At 42.3% G+C, this 25328-nt stretch overlaps 1 protein-coding gene across 2 annotated transcripts in view; it reads left to right on the top strand.

The window, feature by feature from the left end:
• Positions 1-25328, top strand: part of CSMD2 (CUB and Sushi multiple domains 2) — a 477324-nt gene that overhangs the window by 316724 nt on the left and 135272 nt on the right. For both annotated transcript variants that reach the window (XM_028738980.2, XM_028738982.2), the window contains 4 exons: positions 7515-7841; positions 12852-13046; positions 18543-18681; positions 19241-19428. In XM_028738980.2, the coding sequence (XP_028594813.2) occupies positions 7515-7841; positions 12852-13046; positions 18543-18681; positions 19241-19428 (849 nt within the window). The remainder of the gene's footprint in view (positions 1-7514; positions 7842-12851; positions 13047-18542; positions 18682-19240; positions 19429-25328) is intronic.

The raw sequence follows: 25328 nt of genomic DNA, 5'->3' as shown, positions 1-25328 counted from the left end.
CGCAGAGGGGTGCATATAGAATCCAGCCTACTGTACAAAGGGAAAAAAATTCTCTGCCCCCTTTTACTTCTGGTTTTTCCCACCACTGGCATATGGCCTCCAGAAGGCAGTCCAGAATGGAATGCAGCCCTTGGTATGAAAAAAGATTTTCCAACCCTGTTGTAATGAAAGAGGCAGGCTGAATAATTCCTTGACCTTACTGTCATTTGGGTAAATGTAAGAGCTGAACTGTTTAAAGTTTAGGTGGAAAGTTTAGGTGTCATTTTGGCTCCTTGCCTCCCCCTCCACAAAAGTCCTTTTCTAGAATTGTGTTTCCCTGAAGTGTTACTCAGCCATCATACCGGAACAATTAAACCTTGGCCTGGCATTGGCAACTGGCACTTTGAACAACTGCTTCTGTGTAATACTCACCAGCACTGATGACTGCCCTGCTCCCCTCCACTAGGCAGTCAAGTGTGAAAGCTGCCATTTCTAAGTCCTCACAATTCCCCCAGGTGTACTCTTTCTCCACAAATTTAAAATAGCAGCCACTGGGCTCCATCTCAAACCTGAACGCAGTTCTGAAAAATCCTTTTCTTAATATATAATAAAATTGTAATGGTGTTGTCATGCAGCTGTTGCTCATGCATAAAGGGGGAGTGAGTGGACAGAGAGAACAAGCAGTGCAGGTGGTGGGCAGCCCAGGTAAGCCACACAGGGACAGACTGGGGCAGCTACCCTACAACCATCCTGCTATGCTATGCTGCTGCTTCCCCTGTTAGCGCCACCACTAGTGGGTGGAAGGGAAATGAAGGAGAGAAAATCCTTGTCCCCTTTGTAAACCACCCCCATGCTTTTTATACTGTTGTGATGGCTGCTCTGGAAAGGAGAAAGTCATGTTCACCACTAGTTTGGGGAAAGGGAATGAAGTGTAAAGTGGGTGGAGAGCTGTAATGGGGGGTTGGTCAAGTGTAAAGGGAGTAGGGTTGGCAAGGATATAGGGGTTGGCAAAGGGTGGCAGGTAGGTGGGCTTGGTGAGCAACATGAATAGGGGTACAGCTCCTAGTCTCCAGTAAGATTGCATGAGTTTCCAAAGGCCTACGATCAAGTTTCATGTCTGGAGGGGTGATGCATAAAGTGGTATTTTTTTGGGGGGGGGGTCAATGTGTGCAGAAGCTTTGGAGGAGAGTTTGTATTACTAAGGTGGGTGTGGAGATGTGTTGTGCGTGTACATATGTGTTATGTTACCTTAACTTTTATTCTTTATTTACTGTATTTCAAGACAGAACTTTTTTCAGTAAATAAGTTGCCTTTGTCTATACATTCAACCACATTTCAGGTCTTTTAGGTGGTATGGAAGTTCACCAGCAATTTGGATACTGTTGTGAATCATTTGGTCCTGGACGCCTTTATAAATAGAATTGCTTGCCTCTGCCAGTGTAGGACAACTAGTTTAACACTTTTCAGGGGCCTCTCTTTCTGACCTTCATAACTCTCTGTTGGCCACTCAGCAGCACCGCCACCATTATCCCTGTTCCCTGTCGTTCTCAAGTACTTTTGCCTGGCAGTAAAGTGTTGTTGGCCTGTGATAATGTATCTTGCTTGCTTGGATGCAAGCTGAGGGTGAGTGTGCAGAAACCTCTGACTTTTGTCTCTCTCTATGATAAAAAAGGAAGAATGTCATCACACAGCTCTCACTGGAGGATTTGTAGTACCTTGTCATAATCCTGCAATTGTTTGAAATCAAGTAGGGAAACAAAAGTGAAGGCCAGTTGCAAAATAGCAGTGGCCCTGGCATGGGAATGAGAAAGGAGGAGCACTGGGGGAGGAAAACTGGTGTCTTAAAACACTGGCAGAAATTTGAGTAAAGCAGAGATGGGGAAAACAGAGAGGAAAATAACAGTTTTAAGCAATGGCAGGGGTTTGAGTAAAGTCCTTCAGTCTAGGAAGGTACTACAAAATATTTGAAGGATCTACATCCCTATCTCTTTCACATGTGACAGTTGAGGAACGGAAGAGGGAAGCATTTGAGTTCACTGAGAAGGGAGGAAAACTGAAAAGAAAAAAGTGGTTGTTTTAAACTATGTCAGAGGTTTGAGTAAACTGGAGCAGAGGGATACTGACAGAAAAAGAGGTAGTCATTGTAAACAACAATAGAGGTTTGAGAAGAAGAAGAAGAAAGTAACACAGAGGGAGCAAAGTGACAGTTGAAAACGAAGTTTGGGTAAAGCAAGGAGTTTGGAAAAGCCCTGTTGTATTAACATATTTTGGAATGTAGCCTATAGTACAAAGATGGGAGGTACATCTATTGCTCTGCCCGACTTTTGCCTGCCCATCACTGGAATGTGGCCGCTTGAAGGTTGACTATCAGGGAATCTGGCCCTCGGGCTGAAAAAGATTTTTCACCCGTGACTCAATTGCATCACCAAGTTCTTTTGTCCTTGTAATAGAACTGCTTCCCATTTCCTCTCTCATTTCAAAAAATGGCTAGACCAGCAGAAGCCCTTATAGATTAAAAAATATAATCATGGCATCATAACCTTTGGTGAGGGGTGTGAGAAGGTGGAAAAGCAACGGCATAAATAATAATACAGTTCTGTGCTTGGGAAAACATGCATGATGAACCTTTCTTTCTGGCCAGCAATTAACATGAAAAGGTTTTACATACTAGGTGGAAGGGGGGAGGGGCGGGTCCAGAGGGTATCCAGGAGTGTATGTGGTGTTGGTGGGGGCACTATTAAATCAGTAATGTGTTAGACAAGCAGTAGACAGTACCAATTAAACAGCCTACTTGCTATGGGAAGCAAATGGACCCTGTCAGCTGAAATGTGGGGGGAGGGGGAATCCCTCTGGACATTGTTGTGCTTTAAACGTTTTCCTTAATTGCCTTTACTTTTCCAGCATCTGGCTTCACACCTGGTTAGCTCAGGCCCCTGGCCTACTCATAAAGGGAGAGGATGACGGGCAGGGTGGCAAATAGTTGCTCTGTAGTGCTTCAAAAGTCTGCAGGTTGTGAGTTGGGATTCTGTGGTTCACCCGTTGCTTAGTATATCAGAAGGGGCTGCTGAATTAGGCCAGGAGCTCATTTAGTTCAGCATCCTGTTCCCACAGCGGACAACCAGATTCCTGTGAGAAACAGCCTCCAAGTGGCAGTTTCTGCACACCACTTCCATAGTGTGCAATGCTCCTCCTTTCCACTGTTTTCCGATGACTTGTGTGAAGCATTTCCACCCACACCTGTGTGCTGTCTACAGTGATGTGTAGAATGCACTGGCAAGGAAATAATTCATACTGTCAGGGGTTCAGGGAGAGAGGCACAGATGAGGGAGGAGACTGAGAGCGAGGGGGAAGAATCCAGGAACGAGGAGGAGGAGGATGACAATGACTTGAGGGCTTCCATGAGTCTCTCAAGTGAATTGGAGGATTCCCAAAAGGGGGCGCCCCTGGTCAGGCCAAGGGGAGCCACAGGGGGGACTCGTCAGGAGCAGGGGAGCAGCAGGGAAACCCCGAGTGGGAGTGGGAGATCGGGGCCGGCTTCCCAGCCGGAACGGAGTGAAGAGGGTGGAGTTCCCAGTGTGACACACGGAGCAGAGCGGGAAGCAGAGAGGGGAAGGAGATCGGGGCAAGACGTCCTGCCGGAAGGGGCGGAGAGTAGTACAGAGAGTAGTATAACTGTCAAGAGGAAGGTCAGGGGTAGCGAACGCGCGCCAAGTTCAAATGTGGAGGCGCGCGGAAATGCGGAGAGCCCGGAGGAGGAGCCTGGTCCCAAAGCACGGAGGAGGGGGGAGCAGGCGTCTGGGGACTCAGCGTCAGGGGAAAGCAGGAGGGAAGGAACCCAGTGGGGCAGAAAGACCCTGCGGAAAAGGAAGGACAGGAAGAGGTGGACTAGCACAAGCCTCTTAAACTGGTGTATAGGCGGGACTGATTCAGAGGGGACTTCAGCGGTCTAAGCGTAACAGACGTGGGGCTGCGCGCCTCGGCTGTGGAACAAACAATGTACTTCAATAAAGACTTTTGTAAATAAAGTGGACTTGGCGTTGGTCTCTTGTGAGCTGGGACCTGAGGCGGCCCTGACACATACCTTGTAATAATCTTACAGCAAGTGTCTTAGATGTAGCTAAGATGGACATGTGAACACTGACAGTCCCAGATTAATGACTGAAGATGCATATATGCCCCCCCACAAACTTTTTTGGAGACACTGCAATTAGGCCTCATGCATTGGGTGACTTTTGAGTTCTGCTTGCCCCAATTTAAGCAGGGAGGTGTTCCAGGGATGTCATGCTTACCTGATATTAGTTTCCTTTGGAAGGAAGTCAGTGGAGGCTTGTGGCATTTTGAGCTTATTGACAAATACAGTTGACTCACAACTTACACACATTTAACTTTTGCAAATTCAGCTTTACTTACTTGGCCGAAAAACATAAAAATAAAAAGGGGGCTGGCATCCTGGGGGAGGGGACAACAGCAATCCCACCTGCCACTGCACTCACCTTGGGAGAGCATTTGCAGGTGCAGGGAGAGTGTTAAGTACCTTGAAAGAGCATTCGGAGGTGGAGGTGGAGTGTGATTTGAGTATACACAATTTTGGCTTCATGTGCTATCCCTGGAACGTAATGCCTATGTAAGCGGAGAGTTGACTGTATGCAGAATGGTTACACCAGGGGAAGAGGCTGTGGCTCAGTGGTTGAACATCTGCTTCATTTGCAAAAGGTATTGTGTTCAATCCCCAACATTCCCAGGAAGGACTGAGGAAAACCCTGAAGAGCTGCCACCAGTTAGTATAGATAGTACTGATCCAGATGAGCCAATGGTTTGATTCAGTATGAGACAGTGTCCTTAGGAAGGGACTGCATGCAGATGTTCCCAAGTTCAATCCACACCATCCACAGCTAGGCCTGAGAAACACTCCATGTGAAACTGTGCAGAGCCACTGCCACTGCACACAATATTTACAGCTTGTCTGAACCACCTCCCGTCCCCTTACAGCTCAACTGACAGTAGGAGCGAGGAGGGCAGCAGCAGCAGTGCAGGACAGATGTTGGGGAGCTGCTTCAGTCTGTCCTGACTGCTCCTCTGTGGCTTTCCTGGGGCCACCTACCCTAACCGCTTACCTGGGCAACCAGTTTGCCAGCCTGGACTGCCCATTCACTCACTCACCCCGGCTGTTCCTCCTCACTCTCCAACACTGCTGAAATAACCCAGCAGCTCTGAGAGCTCAGTTTGTTGTCACGCCATAGTTTACAGCAGCACCACCTGTTGACAGCTACGCAAACTGCAGCATGGCAACGCTGTTACATACTTACTATATGTAAGAATAGGTGAAATTGCATACAAACATATGCATATTGGCAAAAATGAGCACTAAAATGTTGGTGATTTGTCAAGAAGACTTTTTTTAAAAAATAATAATTGAAAGATGATGTCAAAGTGTGGATAACTGAACTTAAGATAGGAAAAATGAGAAACTGAGAGAACCCAAAACTGACAGATTCACCCATTCCTACTGGCTCTGTCAAGGAAGCTTGTATGTTCCTATGAGCTAAGGTAGCAGCACAACTTAGTACTACAACTGGCAGTTAAATGCACTGCCACACATCACACACACACACACACACACACAGAGAGAGAGAGAGAGAGAGAGAGAGAGAGAGATGTAGCCCTGCATTGCCTGATGCTGTTAGTTTAAGGACACTGCCCCTGAACCCTGTCATCTGCCCCTCTCCCAGACTGCCCTCTTCAAAAAAGATATTGATAAAGATATATGTTTCTTTTGTTTCAATCTTCAGCTACCTTGCCCTCCTCCTCTGGATGGGGTTGGAAGGAAAAGTTCTCTAACCATCTTCCAGCCTTCCCAGGCCATTTATATGTTGCTCCCCTGGCAGAAGATGGTTTTTATCAGAACCACAGCATGGGTTCCCAAACAGCTTACGATATTGTAAACAATACATTAAAATGACATAAAAGGAAAACAAAGAAAAATCTGAAAGACCTTTTTTAAAAAAGGAAAAAAGGAAAAAGGCAGGTTTAAACATCCCACCCACTAAAGGAGTCTATAGATAATTAATATCAAAAGGCCTGGTGAAAAAATAAATGTTTTTGTTGGGCATCTAAAGCATACCACAAATGGGGAACCACCTCTGAAAAAGCCTGTTTTCTTGTCCACCCTCCAGACCTCTCAAGGAGGGGACACATGAAGAAGAGCCTCAGATGGAGATTACAGCATCTGGGTCCATTCAAATGGGGAGTCATTGGGGTATTGGGGTCCTGAGCCACAAAAGGCTCAATAAGTCAAAAACAGCACTTTGAACTTGGCTCAGAAAATGAAAGGTTCTCTCTCTCTCTCACACACACACACACACACACACACACAGAAACACACACACAAACATTATAACTTTATTTACTGGTATATATATTTTAAAGACCCAGCTGCAAGACAGAATTTTAGCAGCATAGCTAATGAGGTACATAAGAGAGAGATGGGATAAGTGAATAATAATATTGCCACGTTTTCCTTCATTTTATTTTATTTTATATTTAATTTCTAAGCTGCTTATTGCGTTGATGCAGAGGCAGCCAATTTTCTTCTGCCCCCCCTTTCTTTCCCCCTTTCCTTGTATTGCCTTTGTAATACTGAGAGATTATTAGTTTGCATGACTCCCCCTCTTTCTCCCCTCCCCAAAATCTCACGTTCAGAAGTCTGTCACCTGTTTAGCTGAGCTGCCTTCTGTTTCTACAAGGCAGAGGGTATTTTTAGCTATGGCTCCCCAGCTTTGGAATCCCTTCCCTGAGTATTTATGCTGGCACCAGCACTCCAAGGTTTTCAGTGCAATATTAATACCTTCCTAAATATTTTTTGTTTGTTTCAATTTGTGCTTTGGTTGCTTCCGTTTTACATTTGGTCCCCCCCCCCTTATATTTTGTTACAGGTGTTTTCCTGGTTTAAAATTGGAACTTGAATTGGTTTCTATTTACACTTTTGTACAAAACTCTGGGATCTTTAGATAAAGGGCAACTAACAAATATTTTATTTTTTAAAAAAAATTAAATTAAAAATAAATCAAACCAGTTTGATGCATTATAGCTTGTCTGACATTAGGAACGGGGGGTGGGGGTGGGATTTGTTAAGGCGCACTTTCTAAAACAATGCATGAACAAACAAACACCCATCATTCAAAATCCACCCTCCTCCGAATTTTGCAGTGCTGTCCTCCAGCCACGTGATTTGTACCAGAATGCATGAACTAGGGTAAGGTGTGCAGTAAAATGCATATATTATCAAAAATACAAAAATTAATTGCATTAGAGGAAATTTATTTGCAGATTTCCACAGCAGGAGAAATTGCATACAAATGTATGCATCATAGGACAAACTCACACTAAAATGCTGATGAATTTTCATGCGGACATTTTTTCCAAAAAATCTCAAACTGATGTGGAAATATAAGATTGGAAAACTGCAAGAAACTGAAATTGACATATTTGCCAGTGCCTAACTGACACCAACCTTCACTTGCACTCTCTCGTTGCAGTTTCCTGCTTCTTCAACTTCACCACGTCATCTGGCATCGTTCTCTCTCCAAACTACCCAGAGGAATATGGCAGCAGCCTGCACTGTGTTTGGTTAATCATTGCAAAACCTGAAAGCCGGATCCATTTGGCCTTTAATGATTTTGACGTGGAGCCCCAGTTTGACTTCCTGGCTATCAAGGATGGAGGGACAGCTGAATCGCCTGTCTTGGGAACATTCTCTGGGAGTCAGCTACCATCTTCTCTGACCAGCAGCGGCCATGTCGCCAGGCTGGAATTTCAGACTGACCACTCCACCGAAAAGCGAGGCTTCAATATCACATTTACCAGTAAGTGGGCAAACATGTTCGTGTTGCGTGGACTGAAGGGTCCTCCCCCCCCCCCTTTATTCAGGGTTGCAGCCTTTGGTTTTTTTTTTATTGTTTTTATTAAGTTTTCAATTTTACATCTCAAAATAAATATCATACATAGAACCATACATTCAGTGACCTCCTTCCCCTTCCTTATCCACCATTCCTGCATATTTTACTATAACCATTTTATTCAGGGTCTCCAATCTTACATCACTCAAGTGTTTTTATACTGTTCAGTTTACCTTAATGCTGCCAGCATATTCAACTATGCACAATTATTTTCCATATACTCAGTTTTCCACTCCTCTTTAAATACATGTTCTTTTTGCTCTCTTATTCTATATGTTGGACCAGCTAATTTCGCATATTCTATCATCTTAAATTGCCCAATCTCTTTACCTGGGACCTCCCTCACTTTCCATTTTGGGGCTAACAAAACCCAGGCTGCCGTTGTTGCATACATAAATAAGTTTTTCTGGCACCTGGGAACCTCTGACTGAACTATTCCTAACAGAAATGTCTCCGCTCTTTTTGGGAAAGTTATTTTAAACATTTTTTTTCATCTCATTAGAAATCATTTCCCAATATTCTTTAACTTTTTTACATGCTCACCACATATGAAAAAAAGTTCCCAACACATATGAAAAAAAGTTCCAACACAAATCTGATTCTACTTTATACATCTTAGCCAGCCTGCTTGGGGTTAAATACCATCTATGAATCGTTTTCATTTATTTCTCTTTCAGTGTGTAGCATGCAGTAAATTTCAAATCATTCTTCCTAAGTTTCTCCCAAAGATTTAGATCTATGTTATGCCCCATGTCCATTGCCCAGTGTGTCATTGATGCTTTAACTAGTTCGTCCTTTGTTTCCCATTCCAATAACAATTTATGCATTTTAGTGAATAATGTATCCTTATTCTGTAATAACTCTCTTTCAAATTGCGAGTTTTGGTCCAAAAACCCATTTTTCTTATCTTGTTTAAATATATCATATACTGGTAACTGGTGATACTGTAACCAATCTGTAACGTGGTTCCTTAAATCTTCCATTGATTTCAGTCTGGATTCACTTCCTGAAAGGTCCAACAAGTCTCTGTAGGTTACCCACTGTCTGTCCATATTAATTCTCTTGATTGTAATTGCTTCAGGGGGGGATAGCCATAGAGGTGTTTTTCTTTCCAACATTTTTTTCTTTTTTTTGGTATTTCTTCCAGACTTTGTACACATTTCTCCTAATAATGTGGTTTATAAGGGTTGCAGCCTTTGAATACTTAAGGCCAGTACTTAGTAGCTTGTTTGAGGGGCAGAGGAACTAGAGACCAAATTTCAAACCTGCGCTGGATTATGGAGAAAGCTAGAGAGTTCCAGAAAAACATCTACTTCTGCTTCATTGACTACTCAAAAGCCTTTGACTGTGTTGACCACAGCAAACTATGGCAAGTTCTTAAAGAAATGGGAGTGCCTGATCACGGGAAGCAGTGGAAGAGAGGAGTGCCTGGTGTGCTCTGGTCCATGGGGTCACGAAGAGTTGGACATGGCTAAACGACTAAACAACAACAAAGCTTGTTTGAGTTAGAACTGGTTCATTTTTCTTTCTAAATAAGTAGTTTTGCCCCTGAATGATATTTTTCTCTTCAGCATGTATGTTTAGGGAGGCAATGGTCACCTCCAGGCTGTCATTAATTTGCAGGAAGGATCAAGTGCATACCAGGAATTTAAGTTTGCACAGTTAAAGTGAGTTTGACCTTGCACGACAAATCCATTTCTAAAGGTTTTTTTGCATTTAGGAAAGTGATGGGAAAATGCACTGGTATGTGTAAAATGAATGAATGATTAACAGGAAGACCATGAAACTATTTCACATGGTACTAGATGGTTGCTTGAAATACTGGCCTATTCTATATTCTTCCTTGTCCTAGCTTCAGGCACAGTATCTTATGCAATTATTTTGGTCATATTCACACCATACATTTAAAGCACTGTGATACCATTTTAAACAGTCATAGCTTCCCCCAGAGAATTCTGGGAGCTGTAGTTTGTTAAGGGCCCTGAGAGATGTTGTTGTTGTTTAGTCATTTAGTCATGTCTGACTCATCATAGCCCCATGGACCAGAGCATGCTAGGCACTCCTGTCTTCCATCGCCTCCCGCAGTTTGGTCAAACTCATGTTAGTAGCTTCGAGAACACTATCCAACCATCTTTCCCAACATCAGGGTCTTTTCCAGGGCGTCTTCTCTTCTCATGAGGCGGCCAAAGTATTGGAGCCTCAGCTTCAGGATCTGTCCTTCCAGTGAGCACTCAGGGCTGATTTCCTTAAGAATGGATAGATTTGATCTTCTTGCAGTCCATGGGACCCTCAAGAGTCTCCTCCAGCATCATAATTCAAAAGCACCCATTCTTTGGCAATCAGCATTCTTTATGGTCCAGCTCTCACTTCCATATATCACTACTGGGAAAACCATAGCTTTAACTATACGGACCTTTGTCGGTAAGGTGATGTCTCTGCTATTTAAGATGCTGTCTAGGTTTGTCATCGCTTTTCTCCCAAGAAGCATGTTAGGATTCCCCTATTCCCCTCCCAGAGCTAAATTTCTCAGGGTGGTTTAATAATCAGTCCCCCTTCCCTGGGAATTCTGAGAGTTGTAGTTCTGGGAGGAGAATAGGACCTTCCTAACAACTCTCAGCACCCTTAACAAACTACAGCTCCCAAACAAATGTTGTGGGGATGCCGTGGCTGCTTAAAGTGGCTTCAGGTTGCTTTAAATGTGTGTTGTGGATGTGACCTCAGCTTCCTTTCTTCTTTTTCTTCATTTTTGCGTGTGGATCCATAAATGTTTGGAAAACTGTCACTTTATTAAAGAATACTTAGCAGCAGTCTGCAAGTATGTGATTTTTCACTTCTGGAGACCCTGGATATTCATTGCATATTTATTTAGTGCCCCAAATATTACTGTTTGAATTAACATGGCCCCAATGTACTGTGCTTGCTTTGAGTATACCCTCAGAACCACCAAGCACTGCATAAATGAAAGGATAAACTTTGTTGCATAGAATAACAGAGCAGGAAATATTTTTGGGTCCTCTTAAATTTGAGCCATGAATGCCAGCTTCCCATAGCAATGTGCTCTCACGCACTCTCCTATAATTTTCTAAAGAACACGATTACATTGGCTTGGCAGGAGTGATGAACGACCTTTGTTATAACAGTGGTTAACAGCTCTGCAAAATTAATGGTATTTCTGGTTGGCAACTGCAAACCGGCTATTATTAAAAATAATTTGCTGGGCTAGATTAGGGGACAGGTTCATCAAAATCACCTAACCTGTTGGGGGTTTTTGTGGGGGGAGGTTGCCAGGGGCTTAATGCCTAATGTTTAGAAGTGTGGATGTGGAATTTGTTCACCCCACTGGGAACAGAGGGGTTATTCTGGGTCACATCATGGATTGAGCGGTTGCTCTCTGGATGTTAGTCAGCAAAGCAGTTGCTGCTGCAAATTTAGAGAGGTGGAGAAATAGTTTGGTAATGTATTAACAGAGGATGCATATGCACTATACATTTTTATATGTTCTTTAAATGTATGGTGCATAGGCAGTCTCTGTTAATTGGGACTGCAGTGTGCCCCTCACAGAACTACAATTCCCAGCACCAAAGTCAGTTTCCTAAGCATCTACATTCCTACCTTGGTTCTCGAACGCCTTGTGACTCAAACGTTTTGGCTTCCCAATGCCACAGACCCAGAAGTGAGTGTTCTGGTTTGCGAATGTTTTTTGGAAGCAGAACATCCGCCGCGGGTTCCACGGGTTCCAATTGAGTGCAGAAAGCTCCTGCAGCCAATTGGAAGCCACTCCTTGGTTTTCAAACATTTTTGGAAGTTGAACAGCCTTTCAGAACTGATTCCATTTGAGAACTAAGGTATGCCTGTATATAGGAAGCCAGGTGAAAAGTCTGTGAATTTTTCAGGGAAGTCAGCGAAACTATGCTAAGCCCAGTAAAATTTACTAGGGAGGGGGGTTAGGCCTGCACATTTCCATCCAAAACATACAGAAAATGTGAATGTAGTTTGCTATTTGAGCTGTGTCACAGGGGCCATTTTCTGGAATTGTTCTCAGATTAGATGACTGTAAGAAACTCTGCATGGGGCTGCCCTTGAAAACCATTCAGTTAACACAGATGTGGCTAATCCAGGGCCTTCCAGTTGTTTTGAACTCCCATCAGCTGAAGGCATCATGGCCAATATTCAGGGCTGATGGGAGCCTAGATTCAACAACAGGACATTTTGGAAGTAAGAGTCAAATATTGATAAGGTAGCCTTGCCACATAGAAGCATGTGTGATGCAGCCTTCTATTTTAATTTATAACGCATATACAGTAGTACCTTGGAAGTCAAATGAATCCGTTCCAGAAGTCCATTCGAATTCCAAAATGTTCAGAAACCAAGACGCGGCAAGAATCTCCTCCAGGCAATCGGGAGCCATGGAACCCGTGTCAGACGTTTGGGTTCCAAAGAACATTTGCAAACTGGAACACTCACTTCTGGGCTTATGGCGTTCAGGAGCCAAACCTTTCGACTTGCAAGGCTTTTGACTTCCGAGATACCACTGTAAACAGAAACCCCACAACATCAAAATGGTCTTGATTTACCACCCCTCTTAGAACCCTCATGTGTTGAGATAAACACTCAGACAAGGCAGCATCCCACACCCTCTCAAACCATCCTAGATGAACCTAATGCAGACTTTCAATGTTTGGTGATTTCAAGTCTGGCTGTAGCCAGCAGCACAGCTAGCAGCTCCTTGCGAACAAGGATGGGATGTAAGTCTCTTTCAGTGGCCAGAAGAGCTGGTGTTGGGTCCAGGATTACAGACTGCTTTGTTAACTGCAGAAAGATCCATGAATATAGACTGCCTATAAGCTGTTGGTTATTTGCACTTCCACCGGAAGGAAAGTGCTTTTGTTCATCTGCCATCTTGTTGCTTCCTTCCAGCCTTCAGACACAACGAGTGCCCTGATCCGGGTGTGCCAGTTAACGGCAAGCGTTTCGGTGACAGTCTGCAGCTTGGCAGTTCCGTGTCCTTCCTGTGTGATGAGGGATTCATCAGGACACATGGCTCGGAGACCATCACCTGCGTCTTGAAGGAAGGCAACGTGGTGTGGGACAACTCTGTGCTGAGATGTGAAGGTGAGCTGCCAAACTGGCATGCCATGTTCTTGATTGGGGTACAGATTGGGGTACTTGATTGGGGGCCTGGAGGAGTTTGACATTTGCCTCTTCCAGTACAGACTCACCTGGGTGTGGATTTGAACTTGTTTCTCTGATGGCGTTCACACTTCCCAAGTGTTTTATTTTGCTCAAAAGCCTTTTCAAAATGCAATTCAAAATGTGTCTTTTGAAATAAAAGGTGTATAAAAATGTGTACTTTGAGAAGAAGATACATTTGGAAATGTGTATTTTGGGAGAAATTGCATTTAAAATATGGATTTATTTTAAATGCACCCATGCATGTGATTCCCACCCCCTTCATGCAGCAAATGAGTAAAACAAATTGTAAGAGGCATATGGAAGTGGGAAGAGAAAACTATAAAAGAAAACAGACGTCTCTATTTATAGCAAATTCTAAGTGGGAAGGCTGTGAGACTATCTCCAGAACAGATGTGTTTACTTCATATGACAGAAACGGAGCTATGCGGCTCCTTGCCACAAGGAAACAAGGAAATTTAGCCATTCCCAAAGATGGATCAGTAGAAAATGACAGCAGTACAGGTGTCCTCAGACTTTCTACCCTCAGGGCCCACTTGAGATGGCTAACAATTACAGAGGCCTAGCAGTCACAAAGGGACGCAGGTGGCACTGTGGATTAAACCACAAAGCCTAGGACTTGCAGATCAAAAGGTCGGCAGTTCAAATCCCAGTGACAGGGTGAGCTCCTGTTGCTCGGTCCCTGCTCCTGCCAACCTAGCAGTTCAAAAGCATGTAAAAGTGCAAGTAGCAGTTCAAAAGCATGTAAAAGTGCAAATAGGTACCGCTCTGGCAGGAAGGCAAACAGTGTTTCCGTGTACTTCTCTGGTTTGCCAGAAGCGGCTTAGTCATGCTGGCCACATGACCCGGAAGCTGTATGCCGGCTCCCTCGGCCAATAAAGTGAGATGAGCGCCTCAACCCCAGAGTCAGTCATGACTGGACCTAATGGTCAGGGGTCCCTTTACCTTTACCTTTTAGCAGTCACAAAAGGTTGACACAGGGGCAGAGATAGGCCAAAATGGAGGCAGATGCAGCAAGTTTGGTATAATTAGCTGGCAATTACCAAAATCTAATCCATCTTTGAAAATTGCACGTTGGATATTCTAACATATGCATGCAGAACATCCTATATAGTAATAGTGAATTCCTTCTCTCAGTGTAGCTCCTTATGCAGCTAAAAGAGCCCCATCCACACTTTAGAGGGCAGCATAAGGAAGCTCCATTCCTGGTCCACAGTGCAAACTTTGCAGTGGTAGTATACAGAAAGCCTTAGTCTTCACATTAATAAACTGTTGAGGAGAATGTACCCTTTTCTTATCTTTCTGGTTAATTGAGTAAGAGTGTTTACCTTCTGACCCTTTATGAATAGTTGTGCACTATTCCAGAGCTTGATATTCACACCAACACACAGAGTTTGGAAATTAATAGACCTAACTTATTCATTTTCATTCATTTCAGTGGGTCTACTCTGAGTAGGAGGGGCATTGGATACAACCCTCAGTGTCTGGATGTACATGGCTGCTGCTCCCAGAGTAAAGTTTTCAGGGATTTGTTCAAGGGATGGATCTGAAGCTTATCAATGGCCTTAGGACATATCTGAAGCTTATAGCTTTTGGCATGTTGAAGTTAGATATCTTGTGATCCATCACTCTGCATTGCAGGCATACAATTAAGAAAGAAAGAAAGAAAGAAAGAAAGAAAGAAAGAAAGAAAGAAAGAAAGAAAGAGCTGTTAAAGTGATAGCAAATTAAAGTCTCTGATAGAACATATCCCTGCTTCGGCAAGCTGCTCTGTGAGCCTTAACATTTTCTGTTACAGGAAAACCAAGTGAAATGAAAATAAGTCGTTACAAATTTAAAGGCGTTCGCCTGCCCTTTATTCTCTGAGAAAGATGCCAGTGCGCGATATCTTTGCAATCGTTTAAATACAGATGTGCCAAATTCTTGAGAAATAATTCTAGTAATTGGTTCTCCGAGTCTTTAATGTCAATGGGCAACATCACAAAGTGTGGGAGGCTCATTAGGAACCATACCCTGATGCATGGAGGGATCTGTCCTTGCTCCATAGTACCAGAACAAGTCAGTAACTAAAGGGGGTGCAACAGGAGCAAAAAAAAAAAAGTACTACAAAGGCCCACCAAAACCATCTGTGTTGCTGCCCATTAGCACACATTTTAGAAACACAGAAACTTTCCTGCACTTAACCCTTGCTTAGCTGTAAGCTGCTTTAACCTTTCTACATAATTAGTGCACCTTATACCCGTGGTCCTCCAGACACCCATCAGCCCCAGCCAGCATGGTTTGTGGTTGGGGATTAGGGCAGTTGTGGTCCAGCAACATCGGGAGTTCCCCATGTTGCCCATGCCTGATTTAATGAGAACAGAGCCGGCCCTACCATTTGGCAGGATGAAGTAGACATGCTCCACCCTCCACATTTTGGAATGCCAGGAAGTGCCAGGCAATTACCTGAGGTCTCAGATGATGAACTGCATCAGTGGGTCATACTGTGATAGCTTGCCAGAGAGGAGGTAGTTCTCATCCAGTTACTGGAATGATGGAATTTGTTGTTTTGCTCTCTTCCCTTTCATTTCTATTCCAGAATACCATCAATACTGTCAGAAAATGCCTGTGGCTTTATTTGTTTACTCATTTTAATTACTTTAATTCACTTAATGTGAATTTTCACTCCCCCTCCTCCCATCACTGCCTTTGGTATAATATTGCATACACCTACCTCCTCACTTTCTCTTTAAGTGGTGGGGGGAAATGAATAATATATTTCGAAAAAATTAAAACTGCTTTTCATCTCTGGGAAGCTTTGATAACCCCACCAATATTAACGTGTACTCCTTTATCGCCCATCTCGTTGACTCGCCTTTGACTCGCCCTCCAGTGTGAGCTCAATTAAATGTGAGTCCTAATTAGCTTCCTTTTTTTAATTAAGTAAGAGGGGAGAAGTCTGTCTAGAATATTTAAAGTGCTGTTTGACATTTGAATAAAAAAATCAGCAGAGAGAACCAGCAAGGTTGATTGAGATTCCGTCGGGAGAGAGGATAGCGTAGCCACCAAAAATTATCCCGGGTTTCTACAAAAGCTAAAAGGAAACCTGTATAGAATTTGGAAGCTGTTCCTTACACCACCCATCTGGGAATTTCAGTAGAGGCTAGAGGAGCTTCAATAAGATGAGTGATTCCCCACCCCTCATCAATATTCTAGGCACCCCCAACTTGTCATCTGATTCCATGCACATCCCACCGGCCAATAAAATTTAAATTTCATTTGGACTGTCCTCATCAAGAGAAAAATCAAGATCAGCCAAAATGTTAAGATTACTGAAGTGTCTCTGGTGAGGTTTCACAAAAATGCAGAATCACTTAGGTGGGCCCACCTCAAAGTTTATAGGTTTCTGCCTTTGGGGAAAGACTAACTTTGCATGCAGGAGTTCCCAGCTGCGATCTCTGGTATCTCCAGGTAGGTCTGGGAGAGAGACCTATTGGCTGAAACCCTGGAAAGCTGCTGCCAGTCAGTGCAGACAGTTCTGAGCTAGATGGGCCAAGAGTCTGGCTTAGGATAAGACAGTTTCCTATGTCCTTAATATGGGGAAGAGCTATGAATGTGGCTATTTATTTGTTGATTTATTTAGTCATCTGTATCCCACATTCTTCTTCAAAGAGATCAAGGTTGCATGTATGGTTCTCCCTCTCCTCATTTAGACACCACAATAGCCCTGTGAGGCAGGCTAGTTTGAGAGGCAGTGACTGCCCCAGGACCACCCATCAACTTCATGGTCAAGTGGGGATTTGAACCCTGGCCTCCCAGGTCCTCGTCTGACACACTAAGCACTACATCACGCTTCTCTGAAACTATATGAACACTCTTATAGGGATATTTCATAAATCCTTCACATGTACACCTCACTGCCTCTCTGCAGGTAGAACAAGGAATGTTCCCTTTCTGAAACCCTGGAAAACTCTCTGCCACTCAGCACAGATAGTAATGAACTCAATGGACCCATGGTCTGGCTCAGTGTACAGCTGCTTCCTGTTTTCTTATATTGGGAAGAGAAGCATCCTTTTGTGGGCTCACTATGCGGCAGAGGTGCTGCCTTTCCAATTGTTCCATTCCTGTTGTTGTTGTTTAGTCATTTAGTCGTGTCCGACTCTTTGTGACCCCATGGACCAGAGCATGCCAGGCACTTCTGTCTTCCACGTTCCATTCCTGACAGAATAGTTAAAGCAGGAGCAACAATCTGGTGCCCTCCAGGTGCTTCTGGACTACAACTCCCATCATCCTTCACCATTGCCAATGCTTACTAGAGCAAATGGGACATCTAGAGGGCACCAGGTCTCCAGTCCTGAGCTACTGGAGAGTTTTGATCCATGTAGTGTGGTAAATAAAGTGTGAATCAGTAGACCCAGGAATCACTCATAAGATCAACCAATAACATATCTGCAGTTCTGCTAACCATGCCCGATGGGGCAGAAAGCAGGGGGAGGGAGCACCAGCTGGAACTAGTACAACAACCATAGTTGATGTCATCATGTGACAGGAGCGGGATCAACTCAAGATCCAATGGATTGCCTTCTCCCTATGCCTGGAATGCTCCATTTGGCAAATGAAAGGGAGAGCTCTGCCCTGGTGGATCGACACTTCTGCTCAATCCAATCACAAACCAGCCTGGCACAAAGAGAGTTTGGATTGCTCTATTACTGTTTTAAGGTTTTTCTATCATAACCCAATACTGATGATTGAACGTGAGCTTAAAATGGGGTGGCCCACCTCCAACATCCCTCTGTTTACCAACTCTACTTCTGATTTTTGCATATGGAGTGACACTGGGGAACATTGGGGGTGAGTCTTGCATGCCCCCCATATTAAGCCCCCACATGTTTAACTAGATACTTGTATAAGGGTTACTCTTCTTCTGAAGTGTTAGGATGATCAGATGAGGATGGGTCCCTGTCCCTTAACACAAACACAAAAGGGGAGACTTTGGAAGAAATACAGCTTGTCAGATGTGGGGTAAAAAGTTGCTCCAGCAGAATTCCCCTCCTCTTCAGAACAATTCAAACTAAATGACTTTGGTGTAGTTTTGTACACAATGTGTGTATAATGTGTGGTTCCCATTTTACCACACCAATGCAGGCCATGCAATTGTAAGGGAGAATTTAAGCAATTCTCAAGGTGTGGCCTTACTTCTGCCAAGGTTATTCTGAGAAGCAGCCTGTTGACAGCCACCACTTTTCCTCTCCAGAATCCCCTTTGGTATGATGGTATATGAAAATGTGGGGCTGTTCTGGGCATTTGGGGTTGAAAGTGAATAGCAGTTATTGGGAGCCGTCTGTGAGGTGGGGGAGGGGCATAAATGTGGGTGTGCGGCTGGCACTGATCTATTGGCCTAACATTTATATTTTTGCTCCCCTCCCCACACGCGGACAGCTCCATGTGGTGGCCATCTGACCTCTCCAAGTGGAATGATCTTGTCTCCTGGCTGGCCTGGATTCTACAAGGATTCTCTGAACTGTGCGTGGGTCATAGAAGCTCAACCAGGATACCCTATCAAAATTACATTTGACAGGTGGGTGCTATTATGATTTAATCCAACCAAATCACTTTAAAAATGCAAAAATAATTTTTAGAATAAACTAAAACAGTGTGGTTGCCAGATACCTGAGAACTGTGTGTACCTGGCAAGCTTGAGCTCCTTGGAATGTTCTGTTTCAGACGAACTTTTGCCCGTTTAAGAACATGCAAAGCTTCCTTATACCAAATCAGACCATAGTTCTATTTAGATCAGTCTTGTCTGCACTGGCAGACAGTGGTTCTCCAGCATTTCAAATGGGTTTCTTTCGCTGCCCAACCTGGAGATGCCAGGGATCAAGCCTAGTATGGTGTGTGTGTGAACACCTGCCTTTTGTGGGGTTGGAATGCAGCCTACTGTACAGGATTTGTATCTGTGGGTCCTCCCACTTTCGTCTTTGGCCCTTGCCCCTACTGGCACACAGGCCCCAGAAAGCAGCTCACGAGGCTCCATCAGCTGAAAAATATTCCACAACCCTGGTTTAAAAGAAAGGGACGGGCAAATGGGGACACAGGGAGTTGTTGTTTTTACAGACACTTCTCTCACCCCATTGCAGATTTAAAACGGAGGTGAATTACGACACACTGGAAGTGCGCGATGGCAAGTCCTACTCGTCACCCTTGATAGGCGTCTATGACGGCACTCAGGTCCCCCAGTTCCTCATTAGCACCAGCAACTTCCTTTACCTCCTCTTCACAACTGACAAGAGCCACTCTGATGTCGGCTTTCAAATCCGCTATGAAAGTAAGTCAGGAAATGCAGGCAATTACGCCCTCACCAGTGTCATAAAATTACTCCTTATAGCTGTCTGGAATATGCTCCCCCCCTTCATCTTCTTTGCTTGGTTTGCACTATTGATACCAAATGTTAGAAGACCTTGAAATTCTTTAGTGTCAGTCACAGCCTGTATATGGGGGACTCAGAAATGAAGCTTGGTGTAGGGTGGGGACTTAGTGCTGAATGGAAATGAGAGTGTGATGGAAGCTTCCAGGGAATATTTTGTAGATTCTTTGGCTCCTGGGTCCAGTCATGTGGTGATGATATCATCCTTCATCATAGTTTTCTAGATCAGTCTTCCTTAGCCAGATGCCCTCCTTTTTTTCTTTTTTGGACTACAATTCCCATCATCCCTGACCATTGGCCATGTCAGCTGGGATGATGGGAAGCTGTAGTTCATAATATCTGGTGAGTTCCAGGCTGGGGAAAACTGATTCCAAACCAGATTCAGTCTATATTATTTTGAGGATGTCAAGTAAGCATCTCACAAAAATAATCTGTCCTGCTCAAATTTACATCAGGAACGATCCATCTCTCACTAGCTGGCTCCCCTCTTTGATTTAAGTTTCAACACTCCCCAACAAACAAGAGAAACATTTTGCAGAAACTTGAAATGAAATGTCAGGACAGCTTTATATATAAACCTATATCTAAAGAATTTTGGCAGAAACAGAAATGAAAGAATGAAATTTCCAATGTTTGCTTCTGGAGCAGAATTCAACCCAACAAATATGATCATAGAGTTTTAAAACTGGTAGGGACCCCAAGAGTCATTTAGGTCAACCCCCTGCAATGCAGGAATTGCAGCAAATATAATTCACAATTATTGTTGTTTTCAGTCCTTAAACGCTATGCAATGATATGTAACTGATCACTTCTCCCACCCCAATTTGCATTGTGTTTCCCTTGCATAGTTTCAGGCCTTTTTTCCATTGCCTGTTACATTACCAGATCAGAATGAAAGCAACCTCATATCCAAAGTGCACCCTGTCCCCTTAAAGATCAGCTGGCAGCCCAACATGATGCAAAAGTAAATCCGTTGAGTTCAATGGGATTTAATTCCAAGTAAATGTACAGAGGATTGCAGCCCAAGACAGAGTCCTAAAATCATTACCTATTGACAGAGCCAGCCCGCCCATGACACAGGGTGTAAGCTCCCACCTCTTTTTTTTTTTTTTTTTTTTTTTGCATTTTAAAATTTTATTAATATTCCATTATATATACATTATAACCGTATTTAATACATCTCATACATTTTGGACTTCCTTCAACGTCATTGACATTCATTCGTATTTGCTTCTTTATAACGCATTCCATTCGTTCATACTGCCATTCATACCTCCCTTCATACATTATTTCCAATAGACAGTACTTATTAGTGCTTTACAGTGCCTCTTTAAATCCCACTAGCGTTGTATTTACTAAACATTTGTTCTCCAGATAACCCACAAATTTTCCCCAATCATCAATAAACTTTTGATCCTTACTGTATCTAATTTTCCCTGTTAATTTATCTAGCTCCGCATATTCAGTCAGTTTTAGTCTCCACTCTGCTATCGTTGGGCTTTCTTCCTGCTTCCACTTCTGCGCTACCACAATTCTAGCTGCCGTTACCGCGTACTGGAAAATTTTACAATCTTTTCTTTTAATATCTTTTCCCACCATACCTAATAAGAAAGCTTCAGGCTTCTTTACAAAAGTATAACTTACTATCTTTTTCATTTCATTATAGATTTCCTCCCAAAAGCTTTTAACTTTCCTACACTCCCACCATAAATGATAGAACGTTCCTTCTTTTTGTCTACATTTCCAGCATTTGTTATCTGTTTTATACATCTTAGCTAGTTTTACGGGTGTCATATACCATCTGTATAGCATCTTCAACATATTTTCCCTTAATAACACACAAGCTGTAAATTTTATATTCACTTTCCACAATTTTTCCCAATTCTCCAATTGAATGTCATAGCCAAAGTCCTTTGTCCACTGAGTCATCACAGTTTTTACTTCCTCATCCTTCGTGTTCCATTCTAACAATCTTTTGTACATATTTGACAGATTTTTATGATCATTGTTTATTATCTCTCTCTGAAATGTCGATACCTTTTCTTCATAGCCCCTCTCTTTCACCTCTTTTTTAAATATTTCATTTATCTGGAAGTAGCTCAACCAATCGTATGTATATATTTTAACCTGATCGTATGATTTTACCTTCCACTTCCCTCCTTCCTTCATTACCATTTCTCCATACCTGCCCCATTTTTTCTCCATATTAACTTTCTTTACACTTATCAACTCCAATGGGGACAGCCAGTGTGGGGTCTTTGGTTCTAAAATATTCTTATATCTATTCCAAACCTCTATCAACGGTCCCTTAAAAATATGGCTGCAGAATTCCTTATGCACTCTTATTTTGTCCCTCCAAAGGTACGCATGCCACCCAAATCTGTTCGTATACCCTTCCAGATCCAATAACTCTGTATCCTCCAGCTTTATCCATTCTTTTATCCAGCAAAGGCATGCCGCCTCATAATACAATCTCATGTCTGGTAAGGCGAAGCCCCCTCTATCTGTTATGTCTGTTAATATCTTAAACTTGATTCTGGGCTTCTTTCCTTCCCAGACATATCTAGAAATCACCTTTTGCCATTCTTTAAAGTTTTTTGTGCCCTTTATTATGGGGATCGTTTGAAATAGAAATAACATTTTGGGAAGTACCATCATTTTGACCATAGATATTCTTCCCCAGAATGATAGTTTCATCCTGGCCCAGACCTCCAGATTTTTTTTAATTCCGTTCCACACCGGGATGTAATTATTTTGGTATAGATCAATATTTTTATTAGTGAGCCAGAGTCCTAGATATTTTACCTTTTTAACAACTTCGATTTCTGTTTGTTGCTGTAGTAGTTCTATCTTGTCTTGATCCAGATTTTTAACGATCATTTTTGTCTTGCTCTTATTCAGTTTGAATCCTGCTAGCTTCCCGAATTCCTCCATCTCCTCCAAAATTCCCTTTATGCTATCTATAGGTTCTTCCACCGTTAAAACCACATCATCAGCATAAGCTTTAACTTTATATTCATTTGAACCTAATGTTATTCCCTTAATTTGTTTGTTTTGCCTTATTGCATTTAGTAAGACCTCCAAAACGACTATGAATAGCAGCGGCGAAAGCGGGCAACCCTGCCTTGTTCCTTTAGATATTTTTATATCTTCTGTAATCACGTTATTTATTATCAGCTTCGCCTTCTGTTCTGTATAAATAGCCTTTATGCCGTTCCAGAACTCTTGACCCACTTCCATGAATTCCAAATTTCTCAACATAAAATCCCAAGCAACATTATCGAAGGCTTTCTCCGCGTCTACAAAGATTAGGCTAGCTGGTTTGTCATATCTCTCCGATAAATATTCTATTATGTTAATTATACTTCTTGTATTGTTTTTTATTTGCCTTCCCGGTAGGAAGCCCGCCTGGTCTTTATGAATAATCTTTATTAATATCTTTTTTAACCTTTTTGCTAAGATTCCGGCGAAGATCTTGTAATCTGTATTTAATAAAGAGATGGGTCTGTAATTTTTTACTTGAGTTGGATCTGCATCTTGTTTTGGGATTATTGTGATGAATGCCTCCTTCCAAGTATTAGGAATCTCTCTTTCTTTTAAGATGTTATTCATCACCTCAACTAACGGATTCATCAGTATATCTTTCATTTCTTTATAGTAGCTCGATGTGAACCCATCTGGGCCCGGGGCTTTCCCTCTTTTCAATTCCTTTATCACCTCCTCTACCTCTTCTCTGAGAATAGGAGCATTTAACCTTTCTTTTTGCTCTATCGAAATCTTTCTCACCATTTTCCCTTTTAAGTATCTTTCTATTTTCCTGTTGTTATTTCTCTCTTTATTCCTATATAGTTGCTCGTAAAAATCCATAAATCCTCTTCTAATTCCTTTTGGATCAGTTATCTCTTCTCCGTTTATTTGTATTTTGTTAATTATATTTTGTTCCTTTCTCCTTTTGACTTGCCATGCAAGCCATTTTCCTGACTTATTGGCAAATTCAAAATTTTTTTGTCTTAGTCTTTTGATATTCCACTCAACCTCCTTATTTATTAACATTGCAAATTGGGTTTGAAGGGACTTTATTTCCTGCAATATCCTTTCATTGTTTGGTTTTTTAGTTAATTTTTGTTCGTAATCCGTGATCTGTCTCAGAATCTCTTTAGTTCTTTTTTCTTTATTATTTCTTTTCCACACATTTTGTTGAATAAACAGGCCCCTCATTACTGCCTTACTCGCATCCCATACCACACTTGTTTTTACCCCTTTGTCTAGGTTATCTGTAAAGTACTCAAATAGTTTTGTCCGTATTTTTTCCACGAATTTTTGATCGTCCCATAGGTTATCATTTAATCTCCATCTGAAGGTTCGTTCTTCAACTCCCCTCATCTCCATTAATATGGGATTATGGTCCGAGATAACTTTAGCCTGTATTTCAATTTTTTTGATTCTTAGTGTTAATTCATTTGATATCCATATTTGGTCTAATCTTGACATCGATTGGTTCGGTTCAGAGTGAAATGTATATTGTTTCTCCAGGGGGTGTCTCAATCTCCATATGTCTACTAAGTTACAGTTCTTAACCATTTCAAAAAATGACTTAGGTAATTTCCCTCCTTCTGTCTTCGTTTTCCTTAATCTATCTATTTCCGTTGAGACCACCCCGTTCATATCCCCCATTATTATAATTTTTTGATCCATATATTCAAATAATCTCTCTTCCAGTAATCTGAAAAACTCTGTTTTATTTCCATTTGGCGCATAAATCCCCACTATTATCAACATTTCACTTTGCCATTTAATGCGGACTGCTATTATTCTCCCTTCCTCATCCTTAAATAATTGGTGTGATTCAATATTATTTTTAATATAGAGTACTACTCCTCTTTTTTTCTTTTTATCCGAAGAAATAAATTCATTCCCTAACCTCTTATTAATAAGGATTTTCTTATGTTTGCTGGCCACATGAGTTTCTTGAAGGCATATGATATCTAAATTTTTCTTTTTTAGGATACGTTCAATTCCATTACGTTTTTTCTTATCGTTCATTCCATTAATGTTCCAATTCCATAATTTTAAAGACATATTGGTTTAGGTGTTGCTCTAGTTTAGGTATTATTCTATATCCTTTCTGTCTCCTCTCCTTCTTCCTCCTCTTCGTCTTCTTCTAGTTCTCCTCTACTCTGATCTTCCTCTTCACCTAATTCTAATTCTTCCCTCAATTTAAATCCCCCTTCTGCACCTTTCGGCTCCTCTTCTCCCGCCTGAAGCTCTTTATATCTTCTTGTAAACTTTCCTATTTCCTCAGAGCTAGTCAATCTTCTTTTAACTCCTTTATAAAAGAAGGAGACCCCTTCCGGAAATTCCCATCTGAAATCGATCCTATTCTTTTTAAGCAATTGCACTAGTGGTTTATAGGTTTCTCTTCGTTTTAACAGCCTTATAGGAATGTCTTTAAATATGATTATGTAATGTCCATCAATATATAATCTCTTTTCCCTATTTCTTTGCAGAATCAGGTTCCTCATCTCTCTATCTTTGAATGTAACTAAACAATCCCCTGGAAATTTCCTGACTTTATTTGATTTTATTTTCATTCTATATGCATTTATAATTGTCCTCGCCACATCTTCCTCCTCCACCTCCATCCACTGTGCTATTTCCTTTACTAATCTTTCTTTTATGTTTTCATTTTGTACTTCCGGAATTTGTCTCAAATTCCCACCTCAAGTGGCGGAAGTGCAAGAGGCAGCACTCTGCCCACCCCAGCACTTCCACCAACCAAAGGGAGGGGTTCCAGCATGTAG

The sequence above is a fragment of the Podarcis muralis genome, chromosome 7, assembly GCF_964188315.1.
Source record: "Podarcis muralis chromosome 7, rPodMur119.hap1.1, whole genome shotgun sequence".
In the NCBI taxonomy this organism is placed as follows: Eukaryota; Metazoa; Chordata; class Lepidosauria; order Squamata; family Lacertidae; genus Podarcis; species Podarcis muralis.
The sequence above is the reverse complement of the archived record's forward strand: the minus strand, read 5'-3'. Positions and strand labels throughout refer to the sequence as shown.